General features: G+C 43.8%; 1 protein-coding gene across 2 annotated transcripts; it reads left to right on the top strand.

Annotated features, from left to right (window-relative positions):
* The first annotated feature begins 337 nt into the window (after window positions 1-337).
* Window positions 338-22,233, top strand: LOC128754444 (myosin-9-like). Of its 2 annotated transcripts, none has more exons than XM_053857069.1 (43): window positions 338-496; window positions 4,366-4,559; window positions 4,659-4,799; window positions 4,871-5,027; window positions 5,235-5,262; window positions 5,745-5,838; window positions 6,126-6,146; window positions 7,421-7,513; window positions 7,594-7,654; window positions 7,924-8,025; window positions 8,252-8,395; window positions 9,180-9,275; window positions 9,366-9,442; window positions 9,507-9,701; window positions 11,270-11,443; window positions 11,653-11,826; window positions 12,527-12,641; window positions 13,008-13,198; window positions 13,285-13,406; window positions 13,502-13,571; window positions 13,639-13,799; window positions 13,880-13,988; window positions 14,641-14,772; window positions 14,869-15,075; window positions 15,144-15,281; window positions 15,355-15,478; window positions 15,737-15,908; window positions 15,986-16,198; window positions 16,542-16,686; window positions 16,763-16,969; window positions 17,046-17,150; window positions 17,329-17,481; window positions 17,562-17,810; window positions 17,893-18,105; window positions 18,174-18,386; window positions 18,475-18,636; window positions 18,710-18,838; window positions 19,131-19,219; window positions 19,291-19,414; window positions 19,485-19,693; window positions 19,795-19,903; window positions 21,342-21,514; window positions 21,585-22,233. In XM_053857069.1, the coding sequence occupies exons 2-43, from the start codon at window positions 4,374-4,376 to the stop codon at window positions 21,691-21,693; spliced, it is 5,886 nt and encodes a 1,961-aa protein (XP_053713044.1). In that variant the 5' UTR covers window positions 338-496; window positions 4,366-4,373; the 3' UTR covers window positions 21,694-22,233. The 2 variants fall into 2 exon arrangements, with proteins under 2 accessions (XP_053713044.1, XP_053713043.1); XM_053857068.1 differs by having other exon boundaries at window positions 343-513.
* Window positions 22,234-23,727: the final 1,494 nt, after the last annotated feature.

Here is a 23,727-nt window from a genome sequence, read left to right as displayed (position 1 = left end):
AAAAAAAAAAAAAAAAAAAAAACTGTCCAGGTTAAAGCTACAAATTAAAATTAAATACTTGACATTACCCTGCGAATAAAAGCGTATATTTTAAATATAGCGCGCTGCAAATTGCTACAAAATATATAAAATGGAGGGAATTAATAATAATATAATTAAATACTGCCGCTAATACAAACACCAGGGAACAACTCTTTGAAACAATTATTTAGAGGATATTAAAAAAAATGTGCACAAAATTGAGAAATGGTGGAGCGGTGCATGAACGCAACACGAGGCAGGAAAAGAGACGAGGAGGAGGGGGAGGGGCGTGGCCGCTTGAACACAGGTGACAACAAAGTTCGGGCGGACTGAGGATTCTGGGCGTCCATCCTCTGAGCTGCCGGACCGCGCGGACGGCGAGAGAAGAACCCTCCAAGACCAGTTGCGCTTCTGGAAACCAGGAGTCGTCGAGCAGAACCAGAAGAGAGTGCACCTGCAGAACAACCCAAACCAGGTGAACAGCTGCGCTCAGTGAGTGGAGAAATCACACTTTGTTCTCACTTCGAAGGAAACGTGTTTTGTGACGCAAAGGCGCTGTATTTTGTGAGTTTCCTGAAGTGGTTCTCACGTGTTTGAGCCATTTAATATTCTGTGCCCGGGGCCAGGTGTTCTCATCAGCGGCGGCCCTTTAACTGCGCGCATGCTCAGATGTCGCCTTAGTGTGAAAAACCAGCGTCCATCGTGAGGAAAATACAATCTTCCGCTTGAGTCAATCATAAGCTGACAATTCTTCATTTATTTTTTTTGTATAATTCTTGTACTGTTGACTTCGTTAAGGATGCATGCATGTAGCCTTTGCCACACCTGTTGGTATTGTGTGTTACTTTAAAGTCAGGAGGACTTTTCCCCCCAAAACATGCAGACAAATATGTTTTTTTGCTTGGTCGAGCTACAGCAATGACTTGCAAAGATGTTTCTTGGCCTTCCTCTTTTTGGTATAGCAGTGACAGTGCTGCAAGCCCATTTTTACCTCAAGTGATGAGATAACATGCATTCATAAATTTAGTCATGTTTCATTCTGCATCAGACCTTTTATGAAGTGCCAGCACATAAAAGCCTGTGTGTCAAGTACATGCCTGATGTGGCATTAAATACAACTCCATTTTGACATGGTATAGAACTACATTTTAAATGAAACACAAATGGTCTCAAGTTCATCATGTGCTCCTTCACTGTAACCACGGATTAATAAGCAAGCAATTTAGAATGTTAAATACATCAATCTGTCACATATTTTGACAGATTTCCAGTGACTCGTGCACAAAAATACTGGGCCAGAAGCAAAAACCTCTAGGGGTTTGGATGAAATCTATATAAAAAAAAAAAAAGATATTGAAATCTGAATTGCATCTAAAATTCTATGTAAAAAGTCAGTATGTTGACGCCACGTTATCTGCCTTTTCAAATTGACTTTACTGAATTACTTTTTAAGCAAATCATTTCAGGAGTAGCGCCTGCTGTAACCATGTGACCTTTTTGGCTGTTTGTTTGTGCATGGTGTTGAAGATGTGAAGAGTGAAGTGGTTCGCTTTGTCCCCAAAGTGTCAACACTGAGATGTTTGTGCAAGTTCCTGAGGAAGTTGAACCACGGTGGCTAGCTTTAAATGTGGATGCCAAAAGTTGTCAAGTGATCGCTGACGGTGCTGCCAGCCCAGTGTTTGATCTGCTTCTAGTCGAGCATGATAATGCTGATTTAAATCTAGTGTATGGATGGGGCTCGCACTTAAATCCATCCATGCTCCCTGAATTTAAAGCTAGTTTTAAGAATGAATACTTGCTGTTCACTCTGTAAACAATATAACAGACAAGATAGTTTTTTTTCTTTTTCCCCTCCAAGAATCCTACTGACTGGATTCTGGAAAGTTACGCTGCACATTGAATGTTTGCTGATGATAAACAAACCCATACCTCATGGAGGATGTGAGCAGATGGCACTTCACTGCCCCCAGTGATCGGCAGGCTTATACACTGAAACCCTGAGCCCTGACTGCGCCTGAAGGCACATCACAGATATCCGTAGTGTTCCGGACTCTAATATAGACCCGGGCAAAGCGTGGCCCGTAACTGTATTTGCTTGGCTCCCGTGAGGTTTGAGGTACACTGATCATCTATAAATGGTTCCCACTTTTTTTTTTTTTTTACTGTTCTGCCCTTGTTAAAGTTAATAGTTTTTTGTTTAAGAACATTATTTTTTCATTTGTAGTTTTTATGACTGTAAATTGTTTATAATTTGAAGGCTCCATATCTTTGTCCATTCTTTCTTTTCGTTGCAGTCGTAGTATATAATTTGGCTCTTTGTTGAATTTAGTTCCCGACCACTGTTTTGCATAGCTCATGTTATAAAAATACTTAAACTACAGATTGCATTGGTTTAAGTTGTTCTCATTGTTATTGCTTTGAAGAGAACTAACTAAAGTGTATGTTCCCACTGTAAGAACATTTTGCCTTACTTTTTGACCAACTTAAAGTGATTTATTGCTGTGTGTAATTCCTGGTTAATCCCTGATCTTTGAATTGTAATCGCCCAGAATTCAAACCACAATGGAAGGATTATCACAAACGGGCGAGCAGGCTTGATTTAACAGACGGGAGTCGATGCATGTAGGAAGGGTGTGGCCGCAGCATAATCGCACTCCTCTCCTTGCCCAGACTTGCTTCCCAACATTTTTACGCTAAAGCATCTCACCCCCAACCTCTTCTCTGGACTTTTCCAAAAGAAAGATCCCAGTCTGCTGCCTCTGAAAGACATCGATGATGATGAAGAAGATGATGAAGGATGATTGTTGCGGACTACATGAATTTGGAGTTTAAACTGACCAGAGTGGAGGGTGATAACAGAATGTAAACGCTGGTTTAAAAAAAGCTGGAATTTGTGGAATTCTGTCTAATGAGATGGTGAGGATGGAATTCAGTCCAGATAGGATCTACAGGGCGACGAATTTTAATAGCTGCTGGGAGAGTGTTGACTTGTTTTAATCATCGGTTCGAAATGGCAGAACTGATCTTGTTGGTGTGCATGTGAGGGGAGGTCATGTTGAGCGCCGGTGCCAACAATCCCGAGTCTCTTCATGTCCTCCAATGATTGATGCTCGCACAGGAGGCCTCAGTTTCATTATGCAACCTTAAAAACTCCAGCGTTTGGTGCCCGAACCTGTCGGTGTTCTAGGTCCCTCATAAGTCTGTCAAGACTGGGTGTTTTTTGAGTGTTTGCTCTGACGCACCTTTGTTCAATAGTTTTGTGATTTCTCTGTCACATGATGAACTCCGAATACAAACATCTGCCACTTATGACAAGTGACATGTTGAACATAAATATGCTGATCAAAACATACTTGACATTTCCTCGAATATTTGTCCTTGTCTCTCTTGAGATGGCTCATATGTCATATATGTTATGAAACTGCTTATGCACGTGCCAGCAAATCTTATGCGTATGGACCAGCTAGTTTTTTGCATCAGCTTCTCTCTGACATTGAATGCTTTGTTCAAAAATAAAAGTGGCAATGTTTCAATGTAAGAAACCACCAACTAGAATGTGAGCTCTGTTAGAATACTAGAAAAAATTATCGCACACCCTAGTTTGACTCACTCCTTAAGAGGAAATAAGAGTACAAACAAAAATCTCTCAAAAAGCGTCTGTATGTAGAATATTTGACACCAGAATTGAAGTTATATCAATGCACAGATGAGTGAACCTGCATCCAACACATTTTGTGGTTGTGAAAGTTAAATTTCCCCCCCATCAGAGCAACCTCATGTAGTGTCCTTTGTCATCGATGTTTTGGTTGTGACATCACATTGTGTAATGTTGTGTATCTGGACTTGTTAGCCATTTGGAAATGGCCTGTAATCTCGAAACGAAATTCATCTCTTGAAATTTCAGCCTTAGTGAAAATGGCAAACTCGCTCGCCTACACTTGCGAATCCTCCTCCTCCGACCTGCCCATTGTTTCATTTTGAGTCCACTGTACATATTTAAACCTCTTCTGTGCCGTATAAAGCGAATATTTTGGTCAATAATAGAAATCAAAGTCTCAAATTTACTCATTTAGTTTCAAGTGAAAGCCCAGACAAGAGTTTAAGTTTCGGTCATATTGGTGTATTTAAATGCATGACTTAAAAAAAACAACTCATTAGACTTATTGTCATTGTTGTTAATGGTAGCATGCTGCTTTTAATGATGGACTATATCTTTAAATGACACATGTTCACCCAGGTTAAGGCTTTACTCTGGAAGGTCATGATATGGTAAAGTTGTACGACTAGAGAAAACTTTGAATGCTTCTTGCGTGATTCCATAGCCCTCACTGTTCCCCCTCACAGAAGCAACCATGTCAGAAGCAGACAAGTTTCTGTACGGGGACCGCAGTGCGGTGAACAACCCCATGGCTCAGGCCGACTGGGCGACCAAGAAGCTGGTGTGGGTCCCCTCAGAGAAGGTGGGCTTCGAGTCCGGGTCTGTCAAGGAGGAGCTGGGAGATGAGTGTGTGGTGGAGCTGACCGACTCTGGCAAGAAGGTGAGGAGAAGTTTGAACTTGACTTGGAGAATGATTCTAGAGCAGTGGACCAAATTCAAGTGGGTGTTTTCATTAACACCTTGTTTGTGTAAACATCAGGTGAAGGTAAACAAAGATGACATTCAGAAGATGAATCCGCCCAAGTTTAACAAGGTGGAGGACATGGCGGAGCTCACATGTCTGAACGAGGCCTCGGTGCTGCACAACCTCAAGGAGAGATACTACTCTGGACTCATCTATGTGAGTGTGGTGCACAGCTGAGTGCTCCAGCAGTGGCTTCACCTTGACACCGCCGTGTCTCCCTGCTCCAGACGTACTCGGGTCTCTTCTGTGTGGTGGTCAACCCCTACAAGTACCTGCCCATCTACACAGAGGAGATAGTCAACATGTACAAGGGCAAGAAGAGACATGAGATGCCGCCGCACATCTATGCCATCACAGACACGGCCTACCGGAGCATGATGCAGGGTAGTAATGACTTTCGTAAAATCCATGTCCTTAAAAAACATTATAAGAGGACAGATTATAGAAAAAACGAAACAATGTGATCATCACCATTTAATTGTTCATTGGACATTATTTGAGATCATTAAATATTTTCTTTCTGTTATAAACGGACATATAAAATGTATAAAAACTGAGGATTGAGTTTTAACTGTTGCCTTTTTTTTTTAGACCGCGAGGACCAGTCCATTCTGTGCACGTAAGTTTTAACACTGATTCCTTATTAAACTCTGCATGCGAAACATGTTGACAAAATTGCGTCTTCTGTGCCCAGTAGGCGGATGATGTGCCAGTAGATCACTAAGGTAGCTTTAGGTGCTTGTGAGTCACATGACTCGAGCAACTCAATAAAATCCTTTAATCTGTCATAAACTCATCAAAACATGATCTCTAACATTTATTTACCTTTGGTTTGCATCAACCACTGAATGAAGTGCAGGAAGTGTTGCGCATGAATGAACAAGTGTTGCATTGATTTAAACTTATTTGTTGGCACAATGTCCATTATATCAAATTCAGTATTGCGTAAATGTAAGATTTCTGTACTTGGCAGTGAGACTGAATAGTTCTTTGGCATCTATGTTGTTCATAAATGTATAAAATATTTGGCTGCACAGCCGGTGAACTTGTCATTCAGTGCGCTAGATGACTTTTATTTGAAACCTCTGTCTGTTCCTGCAGTGGTGAATCTGGAGCAGGGAAAACCGAAAACACAAAGAAGGTCATTCAGTACCTTGCTCATGTCGCCTCGTCTTTCAAGTCTAAGAAGGATCAGGTCAGTCGTTGGATCACAGCAGTTATTCATCTCCTGTGCTCTGGCCAGCATCTGCCGTTAGTTTTCCAAGCAGAGCTTTAATGCTAAGTTTCACTCGATTGACTGCGGCTACTGCAGCACATTCCTCTCTCAGGCCTCGACGTGTCAGGCTCACGCCTGTGACAGGAATTGAAGCAGAACTTGGTTTGGTTTTACGGCAATGTTGTGTGTGAAGCTGATATCCCGTAAGAGCCTCCATGTCAAACCTCATGGTTCATATTGACTCATTTCTCTTTTTCTTTCTTTAGGGCCTCGCAGTTTTGTCACATGTGAGTTCATCACGCCAGTGTTTGAATGCATCACTACTAACAGGAAATGTGTTTCTGTGTGGGCTTGGTGAGAGAGTGACTTTGTGATGGTTTGCTGAGCAGCGTTTGTGGCGATTACGTTGGTAAAATCCTAAGCCACCGCCCCCAGGTCTCTGTGAGATGAGGGTTCATCATATTTCTTTTTCTCTACCTCATCTTACACAATGTCAACATTTTGATCTGTATGGCATTTTAATTCTAAAGTGAAAGGAAAGTTATATTTGGTGTTTTATCTGGCATGTAGTTACTGTATGTTGAAATCGAATGTATGCCATTAATATAAAAAATGCATTTGTTGAAAGGGTTGTACAGGGTCATTTATAACAGAAAACATGCTTTTTAAACCCCCCCAAAAAACATTGGCATAATGGAAAAAGTTTCAGCCAAATTGCGGAAACATTTTTATCGAATATCTCAAATATTACGGGATATTTCTTGACTATATGACACAATGTTGAGTTTGACATGTCCATTTAGTCCCCTAAAATGTAATACAATAGTTTAATGTCCCATTTGGAGGCTAGACCTTCCAGTCATGCAGTTTAATCATCGGATTATGGGAAGAATAAAGGCAGTCTAATCGAATACAAAACATCTATCTGTCCTTTTCCTCTGCTTCACTAAAGTCACGTCGTGGGGGCAGCTGCCAGGACAGAGGCCACTCTTGAAAATCTAAACCATAAGGATAATTGTTCTATACATTTTGTCTTGAGTCACTAATTTAAAACATGTCTTCATTTTCTGAAATGCACTAAAACCCATAGTTTATTTGACTTCACCCAAGCACTCTGACAGCAGGCAATTCCTGACAGCCTCTTTTGGTTATGAATTGTGGAGAGGATAGTAACCTAATATCCCCAACAACAGCGAGGAGTGTAACTCGTATTAGGCCAACGTGTCCCACCCTGCCCTGCAGACATGGGCCCTTATCTGTGATAGTTGTTTGCAGGAGTGTTTGTCTCTCAGGGGTCCTTGCTGTGCTGTGTGCTTCTGGCTGCTGCCTGCATCGACAGGGAGGTTTGTTCAGGGTTCTGTACTTGAGTGGGCTTGCTGTGCTGTGGGATGTGTGTTGGAATGTGCACCGCTTCATGTTGTCGTCCGTCTGGTTGATCACTGATAACATCCCTGGAGGGACTTCTTTTATGTTCAGGGCACAGTTTGCTTCACTGAAGGAGATCCAGCGGAAACACGAGCGGAGTTTTTTGTGTGATGAAGGTTGTGTTTGTGGCCTACAGGGAGAGCTGGAGAAGCAGCTGCTGCAGGCAAACCCCATCCTGGAGGCTTTTGGGAACGCCAAGACGGTTAAGAACGACAACTCCTCAAGATTTGTAAGACATGGCCGTCATGCAGTTATTATAAATGTATCAAGTCTTCACCTGCAAGTATGGATTACTTTGTGTCGTCTTAGGGAAAGTTCATCAGGATCAACTTTGATGTCAACGGATACATCGTGGGAGCAAACATCGAAACTTGCATCCTTTTCCAACAAGCTTAAGGAAAAGTTGTACCTCATTTTAAGAGGCTTTGTATTTATTTTGGTAGGAATCGAGATGAATTGGTTTGAAAGGTATCTTTTTTTGTGAATACCTAAGCTTTTATTCACAAGTGAGAATCACTTTGTCTTATTGTGGCATCAAAGAAATGTTTTAATGTTACCATTTAATTGATGACCATAAATATTTAAATAACGCAGTTCATGTTGGTTGGTGCTGCCGTCTTTCCTTAACACAACTGCCACCAGATCTGCTGGAGAAATCCCGAGCCATCAGACAAGCAAAGGAGGAGAGAAGCTTCCATGTCTTCTACTACATGCTGACTGGAGCTGGAGAGAAACTACGGTGTAAGTACTTGCTGTGTTTCACCGCTGTGCTCTCAGGAGGATACAAAATATTTGTTGTAGCTGAGCAAAACTTGAATTTCCAGTACACTTAAGTGCGCCTGCTCAAAGTTGCAGTGCACTAAAATTACATCAGTGATTGATGGCTTTTTTTTAAAGCAAGCACTATTGTTTGCATTGTTCTGACACAACTCTCCCAAAATATTTAAGTATTTCTCTTCTCCACCAGCTGAGCTTTGCTTGGAAGATTACAGCAAGTACCGTTTCATCTCAAGTGGAAACATGACCATCCCTGGCCAGAATGACAGTGATCTGTTCACTGAGACCATGGAGGCTTTTCAAATCATGGGGATCCCTGAGGAGGAGAGAATTGGTAATCATTGTTTCACTTGGACCTTCAGTCTTCTCTTCTTCTTCTTCTGGCTTCTCCCTTCAGGGGTCACCACAGCAGATCATCTTCCTCCATCTCACCCTGTCCTCTGCTTCCTCTTCTCTCAAACCTACAAACCTCATGTCCTCCTTCACCACCTCCATAAACCTCCTCTTTGGCCTTCCTCTCCACCTTCTGCCTGGCAGTTCCAACCTCAAAACCTTCCTACCAATTTACTGGCTCTCTCTCCTCTGTACATGTCCAAACCATCTCCATCTAGCCTCTCTGACTTTGTCTCCTAAACACCTGAGCACATGTGCTGCCCCTCTGATCTACTGCTTCCTGATCCTATCCATCCTGCTCACTCCCAGAGAGAAGCTCAGCATCTTCATCTCTGCTACCTCCAGCTCTGCCTCCTGTCTTTTCCTCAGTGCCACTGTTTCCAAACCATACAACATTGCTGGCCTCACCACCCTTTTGGACACTTTCCCTTTCATCCTTGCCGACACCCTTTTGCCACACATCACACCGGATCAGTTACGGTAGAGAAGACACCCATCTCCTAATTTAAGTTGGACTGATGGTTGGACTGGTTTATGGTCAGAAGATGTCCACACTTGAATATAAAAAAGTGGTGGTGGTCAAGTGAGGTGCTTGGCTGAGAGTGTGTCATGTTAATTCCATTCTATTCAAGTGTGAACATTCTTAACACTTGGATAGAGTCTTGTATTTTCAGATGACTTATTTTCTCTTATTGATAATGGAAACTTGTGTCCAATCTGTTCAGGCTTGCTGAAGGTCGTGTCTGCAGTTCTACAGCTGGGAAATATGACCTTTAAGAAGGAGCGCAACTCTGACCAAGCTTCCATGCCTGACGACACCGGTATAGTGATTCATCAGCAGATCTGCTCTGCTAATTCTGATATTCCTGTTTGCGTTCTAAAATATGAACTTTTTTTTTTTTCACCTGAAGCTGCCCAAAAAGTGTGCCACCTGCTGGGAATCAATGTGACAGACTTCACCCGTGCCATTCTGTCTCCCAGGATCAAAGTCAGTATTGGAAAGGAGGACCATGAATGGAAATCGTTTTATTTGAATTCACGTTCAATCGCAGGTTGGAAGGGATTATGTCCAGAAGGCCCAGACTCAGGAGCAGGCAGAGTTTGCTGTCGAGGCTCTGGCCAAAGCTTCCTATGAGCGCATGTTCCGCTGGCTGGTCATGAGAATCAACAAAGCTCTGGACAAGACCAAGAGACAAGGGGCGTCCTTCATCGGCATCTTGGACATTGCTGGGTTTGAGATCTTCGAGGTAATTTGATCCAAACAAAAAAAATGAAACGGTCTCCAGCACTTGGCTGGGATTTTGAGCCGCTGTTCTGAAATTTCTCTTCTGCTGATTTGGAGTCCAACTTTTTCCCTGTTCTTGTTGAGACATAAGTGACTCACAATGGCAATGCACGTCAGCAGAGAGGTGTATTGACAGCAATGCCCCCTATTCTGGTAAAAAAAAAACCCCGACTGTCTCAAATTAGAGACATTTTTTATAAATCTTTAATGATTTTATATTTTTCTTTAATAAATTCCTTAAAATGCTAGAACCATTTTTGGTTGGTCCTCAAAACAAATGAGAGCTAAATTAACGAGAGGCTTTTTATTTGGCCAATAGATGGCGCTCAGTTTAATGCTTGCTTGGAGTTTCCTTGGAAGGTCAGTTTAATCGCAAAATACAGTGAGCTGAGAGAGCTTAGTGTGTTATCTGGGGAAATGACCGTTTTACAAACTAGTCTGTTGGTTGTGATTCTGTCAAAGATGGAAGTTTTTGCGTATAAAAAATTTGATGTGCAAGAAGTGGCAGTTCTGCGTCAAACCCTGAACAACAGATTTAACTTTACACGACAAATTTCATGGCATGTGGTGACTGGCCTTGGCTCATGTTGCTGTGTAAAATTTGTTGGCAACACGCAAATGCAAGTGTCGTGAAGCAGATAACCTGTTCCTACTACCTCGCATACCGAAAGCAGCTCATTCAGTTTGTTGCTACCAGGGTCTCCATTCTGACACTACAAATTGATTTAGGAAAAAAACTGTTTTGGCCTTTTTTGGATACTTTTGCCTTAACACAGGGTGTTATTAAAATCATGTAAAATTATTGAGCACACTCGTGAAGAATTTGACCTACTTTTAAGATTATATAACCAGTGATTACCTCAGTCAAGGAATTTAAATGTGGAACAACTTAGGAATTACAGGCTTCCTATTTGTATTTCTCAACTATTTGACTTTAATTTTTAGTGCAGTTTGGTTTTACAGCACTTGAAACATGAATACACTTGTTACCACTACCCTCATTTTACAAGAACTGAATCCTCTAGTTTATAAAACACATCCTGCTCATCCTGTTGGCACAGTGCACTGAACTTAACTGTCAGAAACTGTCTACAGAACAACCATCCGGGAATATACAGAATTGTTTAATCCAGTAATGGATTTAATGGAACATGTGATATCTTGGCGACCTTACTGCAGTAGTCACAGTGGCCACAATAAGTGTTTGTAAGGTATCTCAATGGCTTATTGGAAAATAATTTTTCAACTATTTGAAGACCAGGGGGAAAAAAAAAACAACAAAGGTCAACATGACTGTCAGATGAAGACGTGACATGTCTAGAGTCATTTGTTAATGTCAAGAAGTCAACATGAGATACTGAGAGATTCATACCAAGTTAACAGATCTGATTCCATTTCCCTGCAGGGATGTCATATGCCTTTTTAATGCTTTCATTTAAATTATTATTTTCTCTTCTGTTTGGTCTTGCCTATGTGATATTCTGATGACTATTTAAAAATAAGTGAACTTTCTCTGATCTCCTCGTTCAGCTGAACTCGTTTGAGCAGCTGTGCATCAACTACACCAACGAGAAGCTGCAGCAGCTCTTCAACCACACCATGTTCATCTTGGAGCAGGAGGAATACCAGAGGGAGGGCATTGACTGGAGCTTCATTGACTTTGGACTTGACCTACAGCCTTGCATTGACCTCATTGAAAAACCTGCAAGTCATTTTCCATTGTTTTATTTTCTGCTGTTGAAGGCAACGTTTATTTCAATTCATATGAACCTAGAACCTCATTGATCACTTTATCAATTGTATTATTCTGTGTGAGGAATGAACAGTATATCTTTAAGTAATAAAACTAGATCAGAATTGTGAGGCTTTTTATTGTCTAGTCATGGTTTTAACGCTTTTTTTCATCCATCCAGGCTGGTCCTCCTGGTATTCTGGCTCTGTTGGATGAGGAGTGCTGGTTCCCAAAAGCCACAGACAAGAGCTTTGTGGAGAAAGTTGTTCAGGAGCAGGGGGCGCACCCCAAGTTCCAGAAACCCAAGAAACTCAAGGATGATGCTGATTTCTGTATCATCCACTACGCTGGGAAGGTAACCTCAGTAGTTGATAGTGTTTATACAGCATTTTCAGTACCAGAATAAGGTGATCAAATGTACATTTGAAATGACCTGCATTGTCTTATTGGCACATCCTGTTGTCAAACAAAATTATACTTTTGTGAGTCAGACATCTACATAGTTCATTTCTAGGAAAAATGTTCAGAAATGTTCTTAAGCTAATACTGGTTAGCTCTACTAACTTGACCAGTCCACCATGCTCACGCCGTCACCCGGGCAGCAAGGCTGGAAATGACACCAGTCAATATTGTTTCATGGGAAAGTTCTCAGGCTCCGGTGCTTATCTGGGGATTTTTAAAGGGACCTGTTATTTGTTTTGTATTAATGACGGCACCTTCACAAGTGTCTAATTTAACCAAGTAAAGTGAGTTGTTGTGACACGTTTTATGTGTGGAGAGAGTAAAACAAAGGATGTAAAGAACGCACGCGACCTCATCTAGTTCAGAAAATCCACATCGTGTTATTCAATTTCTCTGCTATTAGCATTTTGAAGAGGAAAAAGCAAATATTTAACCTTCTTCTGTCAACATCGTAGAACAAATACACAGTTGGCTCCCGGGATGCTATTAAATGCCACAAGATAACCTGCTGCTACTTTTGTTTTTTGATCACAGACTTTTACGGTGTAATTTCTTCAGCATTTGTTTAATGTTGAGCCTGTTTTGGGTCGCAGGTGGACTACAAAGCCGACGCTTGGTTGATGAAAAACATGGATCCTCTGAACGAATGTGTGGCCACTTTACTCAATCAGTCGACAGACAAGTTCACATCTGATCTATGGCGAGACAGTGAGTGTTCTTGTTTTTTTTTTTTTTTTTTTCCCCCCAGTTAAATCAGTTGACGTGCGTGAGCCGCGTTCTCACTAAAGTTGAGGTTCCATCCCCATCTGTTGTCGGATCAGGAGAACTGCAGTCAGAAAGCAGACGTTTATCAAAACAGCTTGAGGAATTTGACTCTGAATCATTTTGTATCAAGTATGACAAATATTCACTAACCCCTTAAATATTACTAACAACTGTTTGAGGATCATTGCTCATTTCAATTTCAATTGGTTGAAACGAAAGAAGTCACTCGTGTCCCGATGAAAGCATTTCGGTCCGCAAAAGCAAGTTACCTGTATAGTAAGCACCTCTCTCATTTGCGTGCTCTTTCAGTGGATCGGATTGTCGGCCTGGATAAAGTGGCTGGGATGTCTGACTCATTGCACGGTGCCTTCAAAACCAGGAAAGGCATGTTCCGAACTGTGGGTCAGCTGTACAAGGAACAGCTCGGTAACCTGATGACCACCCTTCGAAACACCAACCCCAACTTTGTCCGCTGCATCATCCCCAACCATGAGAAAAAGGTTCACTGTGGGCTTGATTCAGTAATTGTTGTTCCAAATATTACCTGCGTATTTCAACAAACTGTTCTTTCCATCTTCCGTTTTAGGCTGGGAAACTGGAATCTCACCTGGTTCTCGATCAACTCAGGTGTAACGGAGTGCTTGAGGGGATTAGAATCTGCCGACAAGGTTTCCCCAATCGTATTGTCTTCCAGGAGTTCAGACAGAGGTGAAGTGGAAAATGATCGCTCTTGTTGTGTTCCACTTTTCAAAATAAATCTACAATCAAACAGAAGGCATGTGCTAAGTTCTGTGTTCCTCCAGGTATGAAATCCTCACCCCAAATGCCATCCCCAAAGGCTTCATGGATGGAAAAAAGTCTTGTGTCCTCATGGTAAGAACAAAAAAATATTTGACATTGAAAATGGCAGAAGAAATGTAAGGATTCTCTACTGCGTTAGATCAAAGCCCTGGAGTTGGACCCCAACCTGTACAGAATCGGCCAGAGCAAGGTGTTTTTCCGGGCCGGCGTGCTGGCTCACCTGGAGGAGGAGAGGGACATGAAGATCACAGACGTCATCATCAGCTTCCAAGCCTGGTGCCGCGGATATGTGGCCCGCAAGTATGAATGATCTAACGTCCTGTCGTCATGTTAGACTACTGCTCAGTGCACGTCGGTGATGAAATGAAATATCATTTCAGAGCCTTTGCTAAGAGACAACAGCAGCTGATGGCCATGAAAGTGATCCAGAGGAACTGCGCTGCTTACCTCAAGCTGAGGAACTGGCAGTGGTGGAGACTTTTCACCAAGGTACCATTGTCTGACCATTTTCATCTTACAAAGTTCTGCATCGGAGAGTTCATCTCATCTGTAGAAACTAAATACTGAGCCATGGCTAAACTGTCCATGTCATGTATCTAGGGAAATGTAACTGGTGGAGTTGCATTAGCTGCTGGGGTATGTGGTACAAATTGGGAGTTCTCAATATGCGTTGGGTTCAGTATTTAACTGTCATTAAATCAATTCACTTAACCTAAAATTTACGAAGTTGATGTACATTTGTTGCTGGAGCATCATTTACAGCAGTTGCATTATGGGAACTGTCGTGTAGATGGTGTGAGTGCGACTTGCCATCAGCTTCAAACGGCGTCTGCTCGCTGAAAACTTGAAGCCATAGTAGCGTGTTAAAGTACAATTTAGTGTTTATTTCTGGATAATATTAGTGGTTCAAGATCCGGACACCAGGCATAAGTGGTGCGGAATGATGTGAAGGGGCTGACTCGGGCAATGACCTGGAGATTTCAGTTATCGGCCGTGATGTGACCTGGTTCACTCTCTTCACATTAGTTCTTGAGGTATTTTCAGAATTCCACTGGATCACTTTCCACTTAAAGAATCCACGTCCTCTCAACCACCCCAACTATCCCTGTTTCAGTACCAATATTGTTTGTGGGTTTTTCAGGTGAAGCCTTTGTTGCAAGTGACCCGGCAGGAGGAGGAGATGGTGGCTAAAGAGGAAGAACTGGCAAAGGTGAAGGAAAAAGAACAGCAGGCCCAGGAGCAACTCCAAGAGTATGAGGCCAAGCAACAACAGGTGTGACCAACTGACCAAGTGTTAGCCGGAATGGTGTGGGCAACATTGAGGTCTTGGTGTCTTTGTTTGACTTGGCCTGTAATGATTCGTCACCAGCTCAATGCTGAGAAGTTGGCTCTTCAAGAGCAGCTTCAAGCTGAAACGGAGCTGTGCGCTGAGGCTGAGGAGATGAGAGCTCGTCTGGCCACCAAGAAGCAGGAGCTGGAGGAGACCCTGAATGAAATAGAGTCTCGTCTGGAAGAGGAAGAAGAACATGTCGTCCAGCTGAATGCAGAGAGAAAGAAGATGCAGCAGAACATCACAGTAAGTGTTTTTTTTATTTTTACAAACAGCTGTAGAAAGAACTTGCTAAGTTTGTCACCCTCTGATAGGAACTGGAGCAGCAGCTTGATGAGGAGGAAGCAGCCAGACAGAAGCTTCAGATCGAGAAGGTCACCACAGACGCGAAGCTGAAGAAGATGGAAGAGGACATCATGGTGCTGGACGACCAGAACAACAAGCTCAACAAGGTCTTGATTGAACAACACTATTTGTTTGCGAAAATGTTGCTTTTAATTGAAATATGTGCCTGTTGATTTACAGGAAAAGAAACTGTTGGAGGACAGGATTTCAGAGTTCACCACCAACTTGACTGAAGAGGAGGAGAAGTCCAAAAGTCTGCAGAAGCTCAAGAATAAACATGAAGCCATGATCACTGATTTAGAAGGTGCAGTGTTGTCGTTCAATCTCAATTGAACCAGTGTTGAGGTCTAACACAAAGCATTTAAAATTGCGATGCGTAGCATAAAAGTGTTTCGATAGAGAATTGAAGACTATACACACAGAATTATTGTGCGTCCAGATGCCAGGAATTAGAGATTTCCAAAGGTTTGTTCATGTGAAGATCAGAAGTTGGGGGTGGGGGACACATCAGTTGCCGCTGAATGTGAGAAAAGAATTGAAAATGCGTGTTTTGAAATTTCAGATCGCCTGAGGAAAGAGGAGAAGTCGCGTCAAGAGTTGGAAAAGAATCGCCGCAAACTGGAGGGTGATTCCACCGAGCTCCACGACCAGATCGCAGACCTTCAGGCTCAGATTGAAGAACTTCGTGCACAACTGGCGAAGAAGGAGGAGGAACTCTTGACTGCTCTTGCAAAGTTGGTGCCCAGGATGGAATCTACTTTTATGACTTTCCCAGTTCGGTTTTGGTGTCTAATCCTAAACTTGCCTCCAGGATTGAGGAAGAAGCGGCTGCAAAGAACACAGCCCATAAGAAGATCAGGGAGCTGGAAGCGCAGATCTCTGAGTTGCAGGAGGATCTGGAGCTCGAGAGACAGGCGCGCAACAAAGCTGAAAAACAGCGAAGGGACCTAAGTGAAGAGCTGGAGGCTCTTAAGACCGAGCTGGAGGACACTTTGGACTCCACTGCAGCGCAGCAGGAGCTCAGGTAAATCTGAGCTGTTGCTTGAAAGATAGAATTTGGTCAAAATGAGGGCAAAAAACTTCTATCAAGCTTGTGAAATAGAAAAATTTCAAAATCAATAATGGTATTTCAGTTGAGCTCACATCATTCTTTGGAAGCATTTCCAAAATGTATAAAAACAGATTTACTGTATTAAACTATCAGGTCGAATTTAAATCTGGGACACCAATGAATAGTGTATGAAGGCCTGCTGATGTCGACATTATTTCCCATGCAAGTCAGAAATGTTCATGAAATATGTCTGGAGGATTTCTAAAGGTGACAATGCTGTACTAATGATTTTCATGGATACATCTTTCCGTCACAGGAGTAAACGTGAAACAGAAGTGGCTCAGCTGAAGAAGACTCTGGAGGACGAAGCCAAAGTTCATGAGCAGCAGATGGCTGACATGAGACAGAAACATAACCAGGCTTTTGATGAGCTCAACGAACAGCTGGAGCAAGCCAAAAGGGTAAGAGACTTCTGCTCATGCTCGACAATGTTGAGGAAAAGTTTGGTTCCATGATGCCAATGTTCCTTCTGAACAGAACAAGGTGTCAGTGGAGAAGTCTAAACAGGCCCTAGAGAGCGAATGGAACGAGCTGCAGATCGAGCTGAAGACTCTAACACAGGGTAAATCCGACTCTGAACATCGACGCAAGAAGGCAGAGACTCAGGTTCAAGAGCTGCAGGTTAAATTCGGAGAAAGTGAACGACAGCGCCAAGAACTGGCCGACAAGATGACAAAGACGCAGGTAGAGGCTTTGGACTTTGACTCATGAATCAATGATTTGAAGGTTTGATGGACCGAGCTTTCCCTCTGGTGACTAGGCGGAGCTGGATAACGTGAGCAGCCTCTTAAGTGAAGCTGAAGGCAAAAACATCAAATGCAGCAAAGACTTTTCTTCAGTGGAGTCTCAGCTGCAGGATGCACAGGTCAGTATTTGGCTGCTCGATCTCTGACACTGACCTAGTGGAGATTATGGAAGTCAATCAAGATTCTTTAAGTGTCTTAGCTTCCTTAAATGCGACTTTCCATAATAATGCAGGTTCATATTGTGCAGTAACTAGTGAAGAATCACCTTTGAATTTTCTCTTGCGTTCCTGTTTCCAGGAGTTGCTCCAGGAGGAGACTCGTCAGAAGCTGTCCCTCTCCACTCGCCTACGACAGATGGAGGATGAGCAGAACAACCTGCGAGAGATGCTGGAGGAAGAGGAGGAGAGCAAGAGGAACGTGGAGAAGCAGGTTTCCACTCTGCAGGCTCAGGTCAAACTCAAACCGCTGGTCTTTTGTTGCAGTTTGTTCCTTGACTTTAAGTTTCAGCTTCTGCTGTCTTTCCTCTACAGATGGCTGAGATGAAGAAGAAGCTAGAAACTGAGAGTTCAGCACTAGAGGGCGCTGAAGAGGGCCGCAAGAAAGTACAGCGTGAGCTGGACAGCCTGACGCAACAGCTGGAGGAGAGGACTGCCGCCTATGACAAGCTGGACAAAACCAAAACTCGCTTGCAGCAGGAGCTGGATGACCTCATGGTGGACCAGGATCACCTGCGGCAGATTGTCTCCAACTTGGAGAGAAAGCAGAAGAAGTTTGATCAGGTTTGATGACCACAGGATTACTTCAGTTGCTGGAGAGAGTTCTCCTCCTGAAAGCTCTCAATCCATTCCATTTGCCGTCTAGATGCTCGCTGAAGAGAAGACCATTTCGACTCAGTATGCTGAGGAGCGTGACAAGGCCGAGGCAGACTCCAGGGAGAAGGAAACCAGAGCTCTAAATCTTGCCCGTGACCTGGAGACGATGACAGACCTGAAGGATGAGCTTGATCGGACCAATAAGTTGCTCAAGGCTGAGATGGAAGACTTGGTCTCCTCCAAAGATGATGTTGGCAAGAGTGTAAGGACCGAGAGAAGGTTGTCAGGTCTAGTCAGTGGATATGGACATCTTAACTGCCTTCTCCTCAGGTTCATGAGCTGGAGAGGTCCAAGCGTGCCATGGAGCAGCAGCTGGAGGAGATGAAAGTTCAGCTGGAGGAGCTGGAGGACGAGCTGCAGGCCACTGAGGACGCCAAACTGCGTCTGGAGGTCAACATGCAGGCCATGAAAACCCAGTTTGATCGAGACCTGCAGGCCAGAGATGAACAGGGAGAGGAGAGGAGGAAGCAGTTGGTCAAACAGGTGAGTGTGACTGGGGGTTGATGTTTGGGGGCAAAGTATCCTCTGTCCAGTGGGATAAAAGTTGAACGTTATGTCTTGAATATTTCAGGTGCGTGAGATGGAACTTGAGCTGGAAGAAGAACGCAGGCAGCGCTCCCAAGCCCTGTCATCCAGGAAGAAACTGGAAATGGACTTGTCCGAGCTGGAGCAGCAGATTGATGCTGCCAACAAAGGCAGGGACGATGCCTACAAACAGCTGAAGAAACTGCAGGTACAACTGACGTCTCAGTTCGCTGACGTCATCAGAGTCTGGAGTCTCATGTCATTGTAACTCCATCCTCAAGGCTCAGATGAAAGAACAGATGAGGGAGCTTGAGGAGCTTCGTTTGTCCAGGGATGAAGCCTGCAATGCCACTCGGGAGGCTGAGAAGAAGCTGAAGACCATGGAGGCAGATGCACTGCAGTTCCAAGAGGTACCCAGATGACCGTCCCAGTACTGGCTTTGAGTGAATGAAGGATATGGCGAGATTCTGGTGAAACATCTGCCTGCGCAATAAGAGGACATGAATGTAAATACTGAAATAACTCATGAGCTGCTGGCCTGGCCTGAATTGTCACAGTAAATGATGAGAGAACCGAGTATGCCGCCTGTAAAAAGTCCATTTTATATGAAAAGAAATCTTCCGGCGAATAAAACTAGTTCATAACCTTCACATCCAGTGCCACTGATAGTGAATCGTCACTGTGTTTGCCATGTTCTTCCAGGATCTAGGCACAGCAGAGAGGCTGAAGCGTCAGGCCCAGACAGAGAGGGACGAGCTCCAAGAAGAAATCACCAACAGCAACAGCAAAAAGTGTGTTGGATCTTTGAGATTTCATCGGTCGATACGATGTTAATTCCTTGTTTCTTCTGTGTGCTGCTCAGCACCATGTTGACTGATGAGAAGAGAAGGCTGGAGGCTAGAATCAGTCAGCTGGAGGAAGAGCTGGAGGAGGAGCAGCTGAACACGGAGATGGTCAACGACCGTCTGAAGAGAACCACGCTGCAGGTGACCTCCTTGTCCCGTCGGGATGATGGCTCCCCACTGAGACGCGTGCTAACTGTGCTTGTGATGTCAGACGGAGCAGCTGACCACTGAGCTTGCTGGAGAGCGCAGCACGTCTCAGCGCCTGGAGGGCACTCGAGCCCAACTTGACCGGCAGAATAAGGAGCTGAAGCTGAAGCTGCAGGAGCTGGAAGGAACCATCAAGTCCAAATACAAATCCTCCATTGCCACACTGGAGGCCAAGATCCTTCAGCTGGAGGAGCAGCTGGACATCGAGTCAAAGTGAGTCTCTAGTTCGGATTATTTAATAGAAGAGGTAGCAAACTAGCGAACAGACTCTGAGAGGCTTCCAATTCCCTTGTTTTTGTGGTGTTGTTCCACAGGGAGCGCCAGCAGGCCAGCAGACAGGCCAGACGTACCGAGAAGAAGCTGAAGGAGGTGCTGCTTCAAGTTGAGGATGAGAGACGGAACACAGAGAACTTTAAAGATCAGGTAAGTCAGTGACTCCTGAAGCGGACTCCTATCCCTCAGTCAAACAGTCATGCTCCAACACATCAAAAGACATTTTGCTACCTCAATTGGTTTCACAGTATTTGACGGAATCCATTTTTTCCCCTCTTACACACATTTTCTTGCAATAAGACAAGACATTACATGCTTTATTGGCTTGAGTTTCCCCACTATAAGGCTAATAAAGGACATCTCATCTAAAGAGCCTGTTTTATGATCATTTTGATGTATATAAAAAAAAGATATTTATATATATATAATAAAAGAAACAAAAGGCGACTACATAGTGTGCATGACATACTTGCTGGTGTGCACCACCACTCGTGAGCAGTGGACAGTAATAAGCAGTGATATATTTTTTTTAAGGCTACATCCATACGGAAATACACATTTTCCTCTTTGATTATCTTCCGTGCTCTGAAAACGTTTGAAGAGCTGCAACAATCCACAAGGATGCAGTACATATGCCAGGACTGTGGTGGCGCTCTAATGGACTCGCAACAAATAAGATGTCACGGCACATGCTCACACAAAGCTTTGCGCCAACTTTAGCTCAGTAGCTTTGCAAATTTCTACTCTTCTAATTTCTACTCTATAAGTTCCTGTTTGATTGCTTGCTGTTCACTATACTGGCAGAGAAGCAGCAGATTTTCGATAAGTATTGATATGATGAACACTTGTTGCTGTTTTGTTGTGAATTGGTGACAGAACCAAGGCCCACTGGGCAATGGCATCATTTTCAACACTGTCCAGATGAGCTGTCCACACCAACATGGATCCACCCTGCACCCATTGTTGCTTTTAGAAGCGGTTTGACCCCCTGGTTTGGAGAAAGTTTTTGAGGCAGGAGTTGGGCCTCTTTCCCAGATGAGGGAGGGATCTAAAAGGTTTATCACAGCCTTCAACACATGCTTCCTTCCCTGCGTTCATCACAAAATCAGCCAGCCAACAAAGTTGTGCTCTGAGAAAAGCTCTGGAAAATCCAAGATGACAAGTCATGACCAAGAAACCGGACTTGAATGACACTGTTCCAGACATCATGAACTGTTGTTACCTTCAGATGGTGTTGTTTTTGTCGTCTGTTTTCTGCAAAATACACTGTTTGTAGTTACAGCAAACATTTAGTCAGATATTGATTAGTGGATATTACATTGTTTAGAAATGTCAATGAATATATATAATTTGGATCTGTGTATGGAATTTTTTTTTTCTTAAATTCAAAAATAAGAGATTGAATTGATCTTGAAGTATGTGGCCAATTAAATGATCAACCCGTAACAGGAATTTTCACCTTAACAATTATGTAATGAACACAATGTAAAGGTTAATAATGGGGCTTTATGGTAAATATTTTTCACACGTCGTGTCTGACAAAATGAACGAGAACGACCCGAAAGTAACGTCCACTGTTCCCCTGCAGGCGGACAAGACAAACAGCCGCATGCGGCAGCTGAAGCGTCAGCTGGAGGAGACCGAGGAGGAGCTGACCCGAGCCAACGTCTACCGCAGGAAGCTCCAGAGGGAACTGGACGATGCCACCGAGTCGGCAGACGTGATGAACCGGGAAGTCAGCAACCTCAAGAGCAAACTCAGGTACAGACTAATCTGAAGCTCTTCAGTTGAACCTCCGAGTGGCAACACTGACGCTGGCTGTGTCCTCCAGGCGCGTGGACCTGCCCTACAACATGAGGCGCACGGTCAACCGCACAGGCCTGGACAGCGATGAGGAAGGAGATCTGCCTGCAGAGCCATCAGAACCTGCAGCAGAGTGAGCAGAACTGCGCCAAGAAGAAAGAGAAATCATGAGCATGAAAGCCATAAGTGACAGCCTCTGCTGTCTTTTATCCGCCTCTTCACACTGTCGTCTTTGACCTCTGTACATGGTTTGTGGGCTGTTTTCTACTGATGGAGTTGATTTGGTTTTACTGGTACAATTGAACTGCTGTTGCAAATTTGGGGGAATCTTCAAACACGATGCAGGTTTTGCACAGATCAACTGTGGGAGGTTTCACTCGGTCTTGGGGGACAGGTCATTTTGGGGTTATCTTGGTCCCTCGTCCCAAAACTGCACAAAGCCTGAACAGATACACTGGTGGGGAAATGATGTTCTGTGAGTGTTTGAATGTTGCTGGTGGTGGGTCGTTGCACAGAAACCCCCTACACTGCAGGTGCTCTGTGTTCTTGAAGCACTTCCCGTGGTCACATCACTGCTGTACTGTTAAACCTTTAGTCTGAGAACTGTTTTATTGCTGCTCTGGATTTTAACCACTGCTTTACTTCCTGGAATCAAACATTAAATGCAATTTATCTCTCTCTGTTTTATTTTCTTTTGTCATTGTAAATAATGCACAACGAATGCAAGTCTAAATGTATGCAGGGATGTACAGAATGGTTTGGTGATGTGTCGGCAAACCACTGCTGAAGGGGACAGCACAACTCATCTTGACTATAACCTTGAAGAGATTCCATAGAAAGATCAAGTAGGGCAACAGGGCACCCGGAAACAGATCAACTGCACAATGGTGAGGTGGTCAAGACTCTGTGTTGAACGTAGCTTCAAGAGCTTGATACTCCGATGGAATACGAGTCAGATCAGTGGTGTCAATGTGGGGGTTATGGTTGAGAGGCCAGGGGTGTTCAGGCTTTACAGAAAGCAAGAACATAGAAGCTTTCTGATGGTTACAAGAGATGACCATCCAAAGCATGAGCTTCAAGCTGTATCAGTGTGCAGCATGGACTGACAGAGAATGGTGCAGGGGCAGTTTTGGGCAATGAAACTTAAAAGGTGTCTGCTGCCAACGCTTTTCATTGTCAACTAATCTTGGCAGCCAGTCTTTGTAGTTTTGATGGGTTTTGTCGTAAAGGACTGAGTGCTGAGATGTGAACACAACCAAGAGGTCGTGTCAAGAGTGTTTCAATTGGTCGGATGTGCGCTCGTATATAGTCATTTAGTCTACACCCGAGCGTGTGAGTAGTTCCAGTTGTGGGAGCGAATCAGAGCTCAGAATGTTAGAGGCGGGATTTACGTAGGTTGTCAATCAAGAGACCCGGCTCGGTAGCATGCATGTATGTGTTCGAAACTCACGGAGTAAAAAGTAAAACTCAACCGTTGTCTTGGTGTGGTTCTTCACTTGGCAACGACACATTCAAGAACGGACAGTTTTACATGGTGTCAGAATAGTGAACGACTTTCGCCGGCCGGTACATCGCCTCCTCATTCTCAACTTTGCACATCGACGGCGCGACAACTATGGCAGAAGGTTTTCGCCGCCCGGATCCTGTTGTTTTTGATGAAAACGTCACCGACAACTGGCGAGTTTTTGAACGGGAATACGATGTTTTCATCGCTGCAGCACATTCAGACAAGCCTGCATGGACCAGAGCCTATATTCTACTGAACCTCGCTGGACCCGAAGCAATTGAAAGGGAGCGTTCCTTCGTCTATGCACCTGAAGTGCGCGCCCCAGGAGAGCATGGAGCCGTTTTGCGACCAGCTGAATCCAGGGAAGATCCGGACTGTTTGAAAAGAAAGTTTTCAGAAATTTGCAACCCTCAGAACAACCGTACGATGGAAAGGCACAAGTTCCACACGAGAAACCAAAAACAAGGAGAAGGCATTGAATCATTCATCAGCGATTTGAGGATAAAGGCAAAAAACGTGCCAGTTTGGTGAGTTGGCTGATGAACTTACTTGTGATCGCATCGTCTGTGGCATCATTAGTGACTCTCTGAGAAAATCACTCCTGCGAGACAGTGAGCGAACACTTGCTAAAGCAATAGCAACATGTCGCATTCACGAAATGACC

The sequence above is a fragment of the Synchiropus splendidus genome, chromosome 2 (assembly GCF_027744825.2).
Source record: "Synchiropus splendidus isolate RoL2022-P1 chromosome 2, RoL_Sspl_1.0, whole genome shotgun sequence".
NCBI classification, from domain to species: Eukaryota; Metazoa; Chordata; class Actinopteri; order Syngnathiformes; family Callionymidae; genus Synchiropus; species Synchiropus splendidus.
The sequence above is the reverse complement of the archived record's forward strand: the minus strand, read 5'-3'. Positions and strand labels throughout refer to the sequence as shown.